Source organism: Protopterus annectens, chromosome 8.part0 (assembly GCF_019279795.1).
Source record: "Protopterus annectens isolate FY-2018-M chromosome 8.part0, PAN1.0, whole genome shotgun sequence".
Lineage (NCBI taxonomy): Eukaryota > Metazoa > Chordata > Ceratodontiformes > Protopteridae > Protopterus > Protopterus annectens.
The window spans coordinates 244,324,668-244,337,650 of record NC_056741.1 but is presented as its reverse complement, the minus strand read 5'-3'; the positions used below and the strand labels follow the sequence as shown (position 1 = coordinate 244,337,650).

Below are 12,983 nucleotides of genomic sequence, written 5' to 3'. Positions count from 1 at the left end.
CATCCGTAGGGCTTGTCAGTTTGCCTCAAGTCAAGATAGGGTTAAACTATTGGAAAATCAGGTACAACCACCAGATACCCAGTCCAAGATAAGATTTGTTACCACTTTTGGCAGGAATACTAAATCATTCATGCATACCATCAACAGACATTGGAACATTTTGTTAGCAGAAAATAGATTGTCTGACTATTTTGGGGGATAAATGTTCTTTTTCTGACTATTTGGAGAGCATATGAGTGATATAAGGAATAAAAGACAGTCCAAAGCCCTTTTCAAACACATTTGCAAACATAACACTGCTTCATTTAGATTTACCATTAATGATTGTATATTAGGGAATTACAGGGATAAATCTGGCTGGCATAACATTTTAAATGTTAAAGAACAAAAATGGATAATTAAACTGGGAGGGCTTTTCCCTCTGGGTCTAAATGAGTATCTTTAAACTGACCAATAGGAGGTCTTTTGGCATCTGTCTGTATGTATATAAGAAGGGCTTTTTGTCCTATCATTTATATTATGTCTGTCTTTCACTGAAGAAGGCTATTAAGCCGAAACCAGTTTGGTTTGGGTACTGGGATGTTTTTTTTCCCCTTACCCATGTTATTATATGTTTTTGTGTATTAAATTGCTATACCACACTTTGTGCTGGCTCTGACTTGTTTTGGAATATATATAAAGATTCACATGCATTTCTGCTCATTTTTTTATATACATTTTATATTATTATGTGCACATATCCATATTTATTAATAAAAAAGGAGGAACTTCACAGGAATGCATGACTTGTGTTCATTTGACTGATTCTGGTAGCTTATTAACTATGAGAAAGACATAATCATATGTTGTGCTCTCACTGCTTGCTAAGATGTGTGCACCTGCATTATCACAAGCAGGTCCCAAAAAAGGGCTAAAGATATGCAGTGAATAACATCTTTGAAATACAGCCCTTTTTAAATGAGAAATAAAGTTTTCTGTAAATCAGCTTTGTCCTGTGGTCATCTGAAATATGGGTTTACTACATTTCAATTCAGCAGCCTGTATGTGAATTGCAATCATCCACTTAAAAATGCTACTCACTGCACGGACCCCTTGTGCAATGAATAAATGATTTACTCGCATGTTATATGTAGTACAGGAAAGCCATTTTAAACAAACATTAAAGAACACAAAAGCAAGCTTTGATGTAGTTGCATCATTTCACACTGGGTGTTCATAAATCATTTTGTAGAGTGTGGTATTGAAGATATTGTGTTAGAAGTTGTCATTGCTAAGCAATTGATGTTGTCTGCTCAACATTCCCTGGTTACCACATGAATAAAACAAACTTTTTGTTTATTATAATTTTTTTTATTTTTCTCTGTCAAAAAATAATAAGTTCTAGAATATTGAAAGATAATGACTATAGCAAAGTGTAATATATTACATAGTAGTTCATCGAGTCAGCCTATTGTTCAGTGTATTTAACAATGTTTAACTTTGTCTGAATGTGATTTCTATTTATCATTATAATTGTATAGTGCTTAGCCTAAGTGCTTCAATAAATTTGAACTTAAACATGGGCTTGGGAAGTAAACATATATGTGATTTAGTAAGAATCAACATTTTCGGGAAGTAGTTTCAATGACTGTGGTTTTAAAAAAAATCAGTATCCCAAACACCAAAACTGTAATGTGTAAATTTGTCTCTGAGAGTTTTAATTATTTTGGCTAAGTACGTCCATCCATTGGGTAACCTACAGGTGGACAAAGGCTGAACTCTTGGGTATCATTGACTGAAATTCAACCCAACAAGGACTGGAGCGCCTCCACAGGAAATCATTGCTGGTGAGTTATGCCAGCAGTAATGCCCTTTTTAGGCATAATTTTCTCCTTCTTTTAGTTGGTGTGACTGAGAAATGGATATAAGGTCAGGGGGTGTGGGACACTTTCCCTCCACATTAGGGGGAGCAGAGGGGCTTGCACCTGCAAAAAACACTTATTTATTTATTTATGTATTTTTTTGCTGCTTTTTTAGGGTATGCAGTTTGGAGATTCTGATCATCACCATCTTAAACTTTGTGCACTCATAGTGGAAGCCCATCCATCTATAATACATTTTTCCCATTTTTTTTCACAACGGGTCAGGGTGGCACATGAACTGCAACAATCATATAGAGCCAAGATTCACAGTTATAAATTTCCTGGAGCTTTCTCTTGGAGATTAAAAATGTTAATACATGCAGCTTTTCATTTAACCTGTGAGTCATTCTATGTTGGCAAAACCACTAGGCCCTTGAGAAATAATTTAAATATTTTATCCAAAAAATGTGTTGTTAATGCATTCTGCAGGCACAGTATTAAATGTAATAGTTTAAAAAATTTAAATATTTTTTTTTTGTGTTGGTCCACACCCTGGTTGACATTATAGAAAATCTTGAGTGTAATTGTCAGCTGAAAATGGAGGCATGTAAAACATTAGGCCTAAATTTTAGTGTTAACTTTAAATGTTATTTAAGAGGGACAGCACTGTAAAAACAAACTCCAGTTCTTCTTTGGGGCCTTTTGTGAGAAAGGTTTTTATAATGTAATTAAGTTTTTAACATTATTTTATCACTGTTGTATGTATTATTGTAGTCACAAAAGGTTCCATTGACGCAAAGGCTTAATTTTTATTGGAACATTTGTTAATCACTTGACCAGTTAAATGTTTTAGGGTAAATTTATTTATATTTAAAGATACAATGCTTATGACTGTTCCGTGACTCATTTTACAGTGAAGAATTTAAAGTAGATTAGGTCAGAGTACGTTCAAGCATTATGTTTCAGGTATGTAAAGGTTAACAATTTATTGCATTTTAACTCATTAATGCCTATAACTCCATAACTTCTTTTTTGGCTTGTGGTTGTATAGATTGACATTGACAGTTCATTATGACATAAAAAAATGTGAGACTGGACTCCCAAAATAAGTAGCTTGCCCCTAAATAATTGGTAGTATGTAAGAGTGAGAAGGGCATGAGAAAGAAAATGACCCTAAAATTGTTTGCCTAGAATGCACTGCAGTATAAATATTAACCAAGCTATTTGCTAATTATGCATATTTTTATAAATAAGTAAGATTACTGAGGTCCATAATGTGAAAAATCAAGGTAAAAGAGACAGAAAAATAACTTATTCTCCATGTAGAATGCACTGTCCTGGAAAAGTTTCTAGTTGTTTAGTAGCGATTGTGAAAATATGCAGTAGTTCTATACTTACATTAATATTATCAATAATTATTAACAAGAGCACGGTTATCAGCTGAAACATAAAATAATGCAGAAATTGTCACTGAAACATTTACAGTATGAACAGTGTTGAGTGTTGCATCTATTGCTAATTATGCATGTTGATATAGTGTTCACATTTCTGTAAGCATTTCAGAAAGCAAGTATAAAAATGCATGCAGTTACATGGGAAGCAAAGCGTGATTGAACAAAAGTGCTGCTGATACTATATGTGTAGTTTGCCTTGCTTTTGGGATATGGTTTGTTTTTGTTTTCTGTTTTAGCTTACATAAAAATATAAATGGAATTTTTGTAATATTAAACTATGATAATAATGGTTTAAAGTACACTGGCTACTGTCATTGCAAAGAAGAGTTTTGGCTGAATTTTCCAGAAAGAAGTTAGCTGTTTTCTTAGCCGAGTGGGTAGCCCTGAAAATGTGACATATCTGAATAAGAGTGAGCAAGTGGGGTCTACACTTTAACTAAAATCATAATTTTCTTTTTCTCACAAGCAAGTCCTTTAATCACTCTCAGAAACTAAAATCAATAAGGCAAATAAAGTCTGTTTAGAAGATGCAAAGAAGTCGCTGGTTTGAAATGAATACTTTCCTTTACAGAAATTCCTAAAGAAGTAGTTTAGAAAGAGAACAAACAGGGCAACTGAATACAAAAGCAAGGGAAAATGTAATTTTGTGGGGACAAAATGTTCATTGTAGCAGGGAGAACTATAGTATGTTGACCTCCATAAAGGCATTCTTTCTTTCTTGCACAATTAAGCAGTAAATGTGAAAAAGCACATCATTTCCTACATTGAGTGCTGACTACAATGCTCTTTATTAATCTTAAGTTTGGGTCCTGAGTGAGTTTACAAACAAAGACCCTTCCCAAACTACAAGTAATGCTTATTATTTGTTTCTATGGTATGTGTATATCAGGGTTACTGACAAGCCTTCATTTTGTAGTACTGAACAGCAGAATCACTCAGTTACCCAGGTATGGCAGTAGACAGCTATTTTGCTTCCAATCAATGTGCTCTTATCTTATGGCCTATTAATGCTGTTCGGTTACCCACACTTGTTTCTGAACTGGGATAATTGCATGTTAACAGATGGAACACATAGAGTCTCCACCTTCCACAACAGTTAGATGGTTTTCACAGTGGATATTTTTGCATACACATACCCATTATTTTTAGTCTGAAAAATATAGAGGATCTTGTAGACCCTGTTGACTGCATGAGAGGTGGTGACAGTAACTCCTGCCTTTATGATCTACTACTTGGATGTTTTCTTTCAAATGAAGCAATAAGTTATAATCCTAAAAAAAGCTTGACTTATATACATATTTCTTATAGGAGGAATAAAATGCAGACGTTTAGTCAGGAAACTGTAAGTCTAACTAAGATGAGTATGCAGAGTATGACCTCTTTAAAGGTGAATGATAATTTAGTTGACCCCCCCCCCATTTCACTGTATTAGTCTTTAGTATTTGTGTCTTTCGGCTTTTCCCATTTAGATGTCGCCACACCGGAACTCCGGTCCGCTAATGATTGGCAGTAGAGTTTTACGTGCTGGCTTGCCAGGCCTAATGCACAACCTTCAACGAAGGAACGCCCGTTCACGCATGTCGCCACACAGAAGATGCTCTAACTGAGAATCGAACAGGCAACGTCTAATTGTGAGGTGACAATATTCCCCAATAATTCCCATGTTGCCCTTTTCCAAAGTCTAGTGCAGCAAAATTATTGCTAAAAAATTATTTGATTGATTTGGAGATGTTTGCTTATGTTACACTAGTACTACCCTCATTCTTGGTGATACAGTCATAAACTTTTGGTGACCCTACATGCCTACCTGAATAAATTACTTAAATCAGACAAGCAACCATGAAATACATTTATTAAGTGGGTTTAATACATACTATAAGGTAAGATAAACCTTATCTAGAATTTGTTATTAAACTGAATATTTTGTTAAGCAAATATATGCGTATCTATCTATCTATCTATCTATCTATCTATCTATCTATCTATCTATCTATCTATCTGTCTATAATTAGAGATAAGTATGAAAATCAAAGAATTTACACTTATAATGTTACCTCCAACTGTCAGTGTGGATCCTTTGCTCATAATTAAATAGATTCGGTATGTTGTTGCACAATAGTATCTTCCTGTATCACTCTGCTGGGCTGATGAGATTTCCAGTGAGAAATGAGCTCCGTTTGCTTTACATTTGAAATGAAGCTCAGCACTTGGCTCATCTGAACAATTGGTGAGAAACTGTGGCACCCCTCCTGCTGCCTGCTTATACCAGAAAACATAATGACGAAGGGCAGGGTCGTCCTTATCGATGTGGCACTGAAGTTTTACGCTGTCATTAGCAGCAGCAAAATGGAATGGCGGATTTTGGCGTATGGCTATTTCAGCTGCTATTGCTATGCAAGGGGGTAAAACAGAGAATAAAATGAATATTAGGAGAATATTTTTAACAAAATCATTCATAATACATAGCTAATTTTGTGGTAATGCATATATGAATTTAACAGTCATACTATTTACTTAGTTCTTTTTTTGGGCAGTTTTGGAATTTCATCTCATTTTGGACATCAAAGCTGAGAAAAATACTCCTGCTCTAAAGTATTACTTGAAAATAAAAGTAAGTCTGAGAATTAAAACAGTAACGTGACTCCCAACATATTCCTTAAAATGCACTTTTATATAATTTTTTTTCTGTAAATGCAGAATTTTGTTAAAAAGCTTTTCAGCTCACTGAAAAAACACCAAAGCAACACACCACACATATTATGGGAAAACACCTGGCTCACTAAAGCCACATGCTCCACATATTATGGGAAAACACCTGGCTCACTAAAGCCACATGCCCCACATATTTTGGGAAAACATCCAGCTCCTTATACTTCACATGGTCAAGCTTTTCACTTTCCTGTCTTCACATGACATTTTAATTTTTATTGAAAATAACAGCTATCTTCCTGCTTTGTTATTTCATAAACTCTGTAAGGACTTCTGCTAACAGCACTTAAATAATCATTGCTTACTCTGTTAGTGTGAGATTTGCACTGTTGCTTTCCTAAACAATGCTTACCTTGAAGGCACAGTAACAGATACAGGGAATGTAGCATAATTGTAGATTCTGTCAAGAAGCCCTTCGCATATGATGTTCATACCTCTGAACTAATAAGCTAACTCATTTCAACTGGTCTATTGTTACTTTGTTACACTGAGATTAGGTATGGGGAGGGATACTTGCTATTAATGGGAGGGGCACTTGCTATTAATGAGGCTCTGCATTTCCTGTGAGTCATTACCAAATACAGCCAATAAAATGATCACTCTCTGCAAAACACACATCCTGCTCTTTATCCTTTCGGTATAGTTAATCCATCAATGTTTATAAAATATATAAACCATTGTGCTTTGCATGAATAAAGAAGTTTTCTATTTGAATTAAGCCAATCAAGTCTTATGTTAGTGTTGGATAAGGAATGTTGTTATTTTTTCACTATACAGGGGCTAACAATTGTGTTTTTGCTAGTTGCATAACACAGTTGTAAGATATACAATTACTATCCCAGTGGCCTTAATTCAGTGAAAGAAACTACTCAAACATCAGTCATTTCTTGAAAAGAATATTGCATTCTGTTTAGTTTGATGGCTCAGCAGCTGTGTCTTTTTAGGAATAAAGACTATTGGCAGTTTTATTTCAAACTGACATAGTGTGTCTATATCATAAATCCTGCAGGATTATGATGTAATATGCAAAAGTGTGGGAGACAAACAAGTGCTATTCTGTCAGATAAATGTAATGGCTCGCCTCTCACGGTCCTGCTTTATTTTGATAAGCAGAGTTAACTACTGACATCCCATCCTTGGGACAGTGCAGTATGTACAGGAAAGGAAATCACAGTGAGCGTGGTGTAACTAGTACTGTCTGAAAAGTTATTAGTCACATACATCCAGACTGTAGTACAGAAGATAAACAGCCTGAAAAAAATTACTTCTAAAATAAAGTGCTCATTTTCACATCAGTCAGGAATAAATCAAACAGAGACAAAGCATTTCATTAAAAAAATAATAGTTCACATAAAGTAAGTTTTACTATTGTTACTGTTTTGCACAGTCAAATGTTTTTCAGACATGTTTAAAATCAGTAGTTTATGATAATGGAAACTCTATCCTGGATCATTTTGCACAAGCTTTTACGCTCTCATCATTGCAGAGTACTGCTTTGCTGCATGTAAGTAAAATATTTTGTTAACTTTTAAAATGGCTGCCTTCTTAAATGTTTTACTTCTTCCACTGAGGATTCATATATGATATTAATAGACAGTATCTACTGTATCCTAGATAACTCTAAGCATAAGAACATATTTTAACAATTATTTTGTGTTATTTATTTGCTTTTTGTATAAACTAAGCAGGCCTACTGTGTATATAGCATATTTTCATAGCTAAGTACTGGTCAATTAGTCAGCAGAGACATCCAAGGTGCTGTTTGCTTAGACTGTATAAAATCTGGCCAGAATATGAGAGCACACATTTCTTTGCAATGACATTTCTCTTGGAATTATCTTTTTCATAAGGAGTTATCTCTTTTAATGTTGATTCACCTACTGGCTATAGCAGTAACATGGCATTCATTTGATTACAGGTACTGATCAATTATGCCTTAGGGGAGCTGGCATTCCCACATTATGCAGTAGATTAGTATTTAGTGTGAGAGTGAATGTGTTCACGTGTGCATGTGCATGTGAGTGTGTGTGTGTGTGTGTGTGTGTGTGTGTGTGTGTGTGTGTGTGTGTGCGTGTATACATGTATCGTGTCATAGACTTGGCTTGTCAAGGGCAGTGTCAGTATGTATATTTTTGTGCATGTGTGTGACTTGAAAAAAATAATATGATTTTTCTGTGGGCATACACTGTATTGGGAGGCACATACATAATTATTTTGACTAACAGTAAAAATAGAGCAGTTAAAAAGTAATTATCTTTCAAAAGTAAGGCATAAAATGTTTTAAGCAAATCTAGAACCTCAGAGGTTATTTAACTTTCTGCATAAACAAACCTTAGAGGTATGCATAGAAGGTTGCAATAGCTTTGGAGTTTATTTATTAGGAGCAACAAGCTAGAATAGATTATATTCCAGAAGCTGCATTCCAGCTTAATTCAGTTGTTTCCTATATGTAATTGCAGTGAAGTCTTGACCAGTTAGGGTCTACTGAATGTATTTAGGAAAAAAAAAATGAAAAGCAGGAGAAAGTGCAAAAAAAAAGAAGTTATCAGTCTGGATGATGCAGGGTGATAGAATGCATATGCATGATTTCTTTATTTTATAGGAACAATGGGGATACAAAGTCTAAGATCATTTGTTCAACTCTGTTATATACTGTTTCACTGGGTTGCAGGTGTTTGTGTGGGGTTCTTCCATTGTTTTGGTATTGCTTTAGGTTTTTTCTACAGATACTGCATAATCAGGGTTGTTAATGATAGATATAAGCCTGTTTTATATCAAGGAACTGTCTGGCTCCAGTGATGACAATGATGGCAGTAACATCTTGTTACAGATGGAGATCAAGGGGTTAGTGGCTGACAGGGGAAATGTGATGGCTGCATCCATACCTCCTTCCATGCATACAGGTCCTGTGCCTATGCAGCCCACCACCCAGACCCAGGATGCTACCCATGGACAAGACAATAACAGGGAGTAGTCTCATCAGCAGAGGCACAGTCCTCCTTAGTGGCAGCCAGCTCCTTGAGTGAGATGATGACATCAGGGGTCAGATTGCCAGTGGCCAAACAGACTGTCAGTACCACCACCCCTGAGCTTAGCAACTCCATGGCCACTATTCAGTATTCACACACAGCCATTACACAGAGGCAGGCAGAGACCAATGTAGCCATAGCTAAGCTTATCAGGGTAGTACATGGTCTGTGTTAAGAACTGCAGGAGTTTATGGACCACAAATGCAACATTTTGGATATGCAGAGTAAGGAATTTGTACTCAGCTGCATGTCATGGCCACTGCACTTCCCATGACTAGTCCACTTTGCCTCTGGTGGGAGGCCCTAGGACTCATAGCATCCCCACACCCCTACCACTATCAAGTGCTGAGGACAATGTGGGACATCCTGGATGTACACTGAGTTGCAGTTGTGGATAAGTGGTTAAGGTGATTGCCTAGACATCCATTGAGGTCTCCCCATGCAAGTTTGATTCCGGCTGATAATGTGAATGGGGTGTTTGTTTGGAGACCACATGTAGCATAAGCCACTGTTCACACTCACAGACTCTGTCCTCTGTGCATTTTGGATCATGTCTATGACCATCCAAGAAAAGGATGCCACCATGGACGGGGACATGCATGGACCACATATATCTCCTGCGGGTGTCCTGGACCTGTCCATTAAACCCAAGCAGAGTGCTGCATTATCTGCTGGAGCTTTGTCAGTACACACACACACACACACACACACACACACACACACACACACACTCACTCTCATCTGCGATACCCACTACTACACTCTACTACACAATCACATGACCATGGAGACACCATCCCATTTCTGGCCATCTCCCCCATTATCTCTTGTCATCTACCCATAACTGATACACACACACACACACACACACACACACACACACACACACACACACACACACACACACACTCTCACACACACACACACACACACACACACACACACACACACACACACACACACACACACTGTGCATATGATGATGTCCATGTCCTGTCAACAGCTGTTTGTTATCTGGGTAGCCCATATCTGATGCACAGTATGGCCAGCCTTTGCATGATATATGGCAGCCGCTGTGTAGGTCTCCATGCATCATTTTTATATTATCTGTACTGATAATTCTGTCTCACAGTTTTGAACTAGATGATATCTCTAAGCTAGTGTCATGGTGTAGTGCACCTCAACCTGTGGCTTAGGCATTCCCCGCAGCCAGCTCCTTCAGAGGTTCTTCCTTAGGCCTTTCCTCTGCTGTTGACTGTGGGACTTCTTCCAGCAGGTCTCTGCCCTGCTGTAACTTTTTGTGTATCAATATGTTGTGTAACTTAGTACACCTTGCAAAGTTTGTATTGAAAGTTCCAGGGTCATACGGCAGTGTAGTGCCAGAGACATCCAGACAATAGAAGTGGATCTTTAGCAGGCCAAACACACATTCAACAAGAACCCACACTGTAAAAGTAGCTGACTCCAAATCCAGCTCCAGACAAGTGATGAGTGGGGTACCTCAGGGTTCAATCCTGGTACCGCTCTTGTTTGGCATCTACTTCTCTGAAGTACAGGCCAGCACTAAGGGACTCTGGCTAACAAAGTTCGCAGATGACTGCAAACTGGGAGCTATTATTGAATCCCCAAATGATGTGGATACTCTACAAAAGGGCCTTACAGAAACAGATGCTTGGTGCCAGAGCCATGGACTCAAGCTCAATGCCAAGAAATGTATAGTTATCCCCTTTGGGAAAAAACATGTACCCATGAATTACCATATAGGTGGCAGTACACTAAACTCCGAAAGTGTGATAAGAGACTTAGGGACACAGGTGGACAGTGGTCTCATCTTCGATAACCACATCACCACAACAGTCAGGAAATCCTTCTATGTAGCACACCTCATCACTAAGGACTTTTCATCCAGAAAAAGGAGGTCATTGTCCTACTGTACTCATCCCTCATTAGACCCATTATAGAATACAATGCCCCATTTGGTATGTACCTCTCAAGACATCTGCAACAACTGGAAAGGCCGGAGAAATACCTCACTAAAAGAATCACAGGCCTAAAGCAGATGCCCTATGCTGACCACCTTAAAAAACTCCAGTTATACTCTGTTGCATATCATCTACTTAGAGGCGATCTCTGCGTAACGTAGAAGGTCATGTCAAACCCAGAGCTGTTAGACATGCTATACTTAAAGAAATTCCAATCCCTCAGAGCCACATGCTCCAGGGATATAAACCTTGTCGTCACAATAAACAAAACATGCTGGAGGGATAGGTTCCTGACCCAGAGACTTCCCAGACTCTGGAATAGATTGCCCATACATGTCAAGCAGAGTGCCTCTTTGGCCCTCTGCAAAAGGAACCTTGACAATTGGATGGGAGAAAGGAAATTCACCCCGGGGATCATGTCAGTCACCCTGCTAAACAGGGGTCCAGGGTAGTAAATAGTGTGGGAAGAAATAGCCAGGGAATTGTTATGGCTAGGCTTGTATAGGCCCTAGGGCTGATAGCCTAGTACCAGCCTATGAACCTATGAACTCAGACATGTGACAGGGCATTATTGCAGGCATTATCTTGACTAGTCTGTGGGCTTCTAATTGATGTCATTAGCTATGACTCAAGGGCACATATTATATCCTGTGCATTACAGTCCACCTGGCAGTTGATGGAATGGAACCCGTTATGGTTGAAGTAGTGTTGTATTTGTTCCCAGGTAGGGCCTTTATTGCAGTGTGGGTACAGTCTGTGTCTCGCAGTACCTGATGGAGCAGGGCTATGTCAAAAAATGTTCACATGATGTTGCCTCAATCTTCTGCAGTACATGGTAATTACATATGCTCCTTCACATGTTGCAGCATGGCATTGACAACTAGTAGAGTATCCTTGAACAGATGTCAAGGATACATGCACTTTGTCCCCCATTCGTCACTGAAAGACTGCAGCTAATATTATGAAACATACACATACCTTGGTGTTCACAAGGATAGGTACACCATGTTTCCTACAAGCCTGCATAGGAAGGTGACACATCACGACCAGCCCCTGCATAGAGCGTCTGCCCACATGATAACAGTGCACTGTCTCTGTGTTGTGGAGGGATGGTATGTTAGATTTAGACAGATGATGTGTACCTCTGTGACCACTGGCAGTGACAACAGCTTCTTGCATATACATATTTAGTAATGTAGTGGCTAGACCATACATATTATTGCAATTTATCTCCTCTAACTCAACAAAATAGAGCTGTAGCTAGCTTATCTAGCAGCCACCACCATTCTCGGAATTAGTGCCCTCTTCAAATTTAAGTTGAGGACAAAAAAGAAATTGTAGCAAGCACAAGTGGCTTGCTACAGTACAGTGTTCCAGTTGTGAGCATGAGCAATAGCTTGAAGAACAAAAATAATGCTGTTCAACACTAAAACAACTCCATTTAAACTACCACACATTGGGTGCTTCAGTGCTTCAGACATGACTGCACATGCATAAACCAGTCATATATATATATATATATATATATATATATAGTATGTCATTCATAAACCAGTGCTAATACTGCACACACAATTTATGCCCCTGGGAGCCTGGGAGTCAAAAACATAAGGTTTTACATGGTTTTTACAATGTGATTTAAAGAAAAGAAACAGCTTTTCTACTCTGAAACTGTAACAAGTAGTTTACTATAGTTAAACTACCACAAAATGAGCAGTTCATTACTGTAAATGTGACTACAAATGTAGTATTGGCATTCATAAGTGAATGACAGTACTGTATTCCCATCAACACTTGCTGATCACACCCCTGAAGCTTGCACCCATGGCAGCCATCCTCTTCATCTCATCCTAATTATAGGTCTGGTCAACAAATCTAGAAACAGCATCTCTCCAAATGATATATATTTCTGAATAACTTTCCTATATTGTTTACCCTCATTTGCATCTATAATTGCCCTCTTTTTAA

The 12,983-nt window shown here is 37.8% G+C and overlaps 1 protein-coding gene across 2 annotated transcripts in view; it reads right to left on the bottom strand.

The window, feature by feature from the left end:
* Positions 1-12,983, bottom strand: part of LOC122808728 (T cell receptor alpha chain MC.7.G5-like) — a 284,866-nt gene that overhangs the window by 135,340 nt on the left and 136,543 nt on the right. Inside the window, exons 1-2 of one of the 2 annotated variants that reach the window (XM_044079719.1) lie at positions 6,357-6,472; positions 5,350-5,685 (exon numbers count right to left, since the gene is read on the bottom strand). In XM_044079719.1, coding sequence (XP_043935654.1) covers positions 5,350-5,685; positions 6,357-6,393 — 373 coding nt within the window. In that variant the 5' untranslated portion in view covers positions 6,394-6,472. Of the gene's footprint in view, positions 1-5,349; positions 5,686-6,356; positions 6,473-12,983 lie in introns of those variants that run through there. The other variant, XM_044079720.1, reaches the window with a different exon arrangement.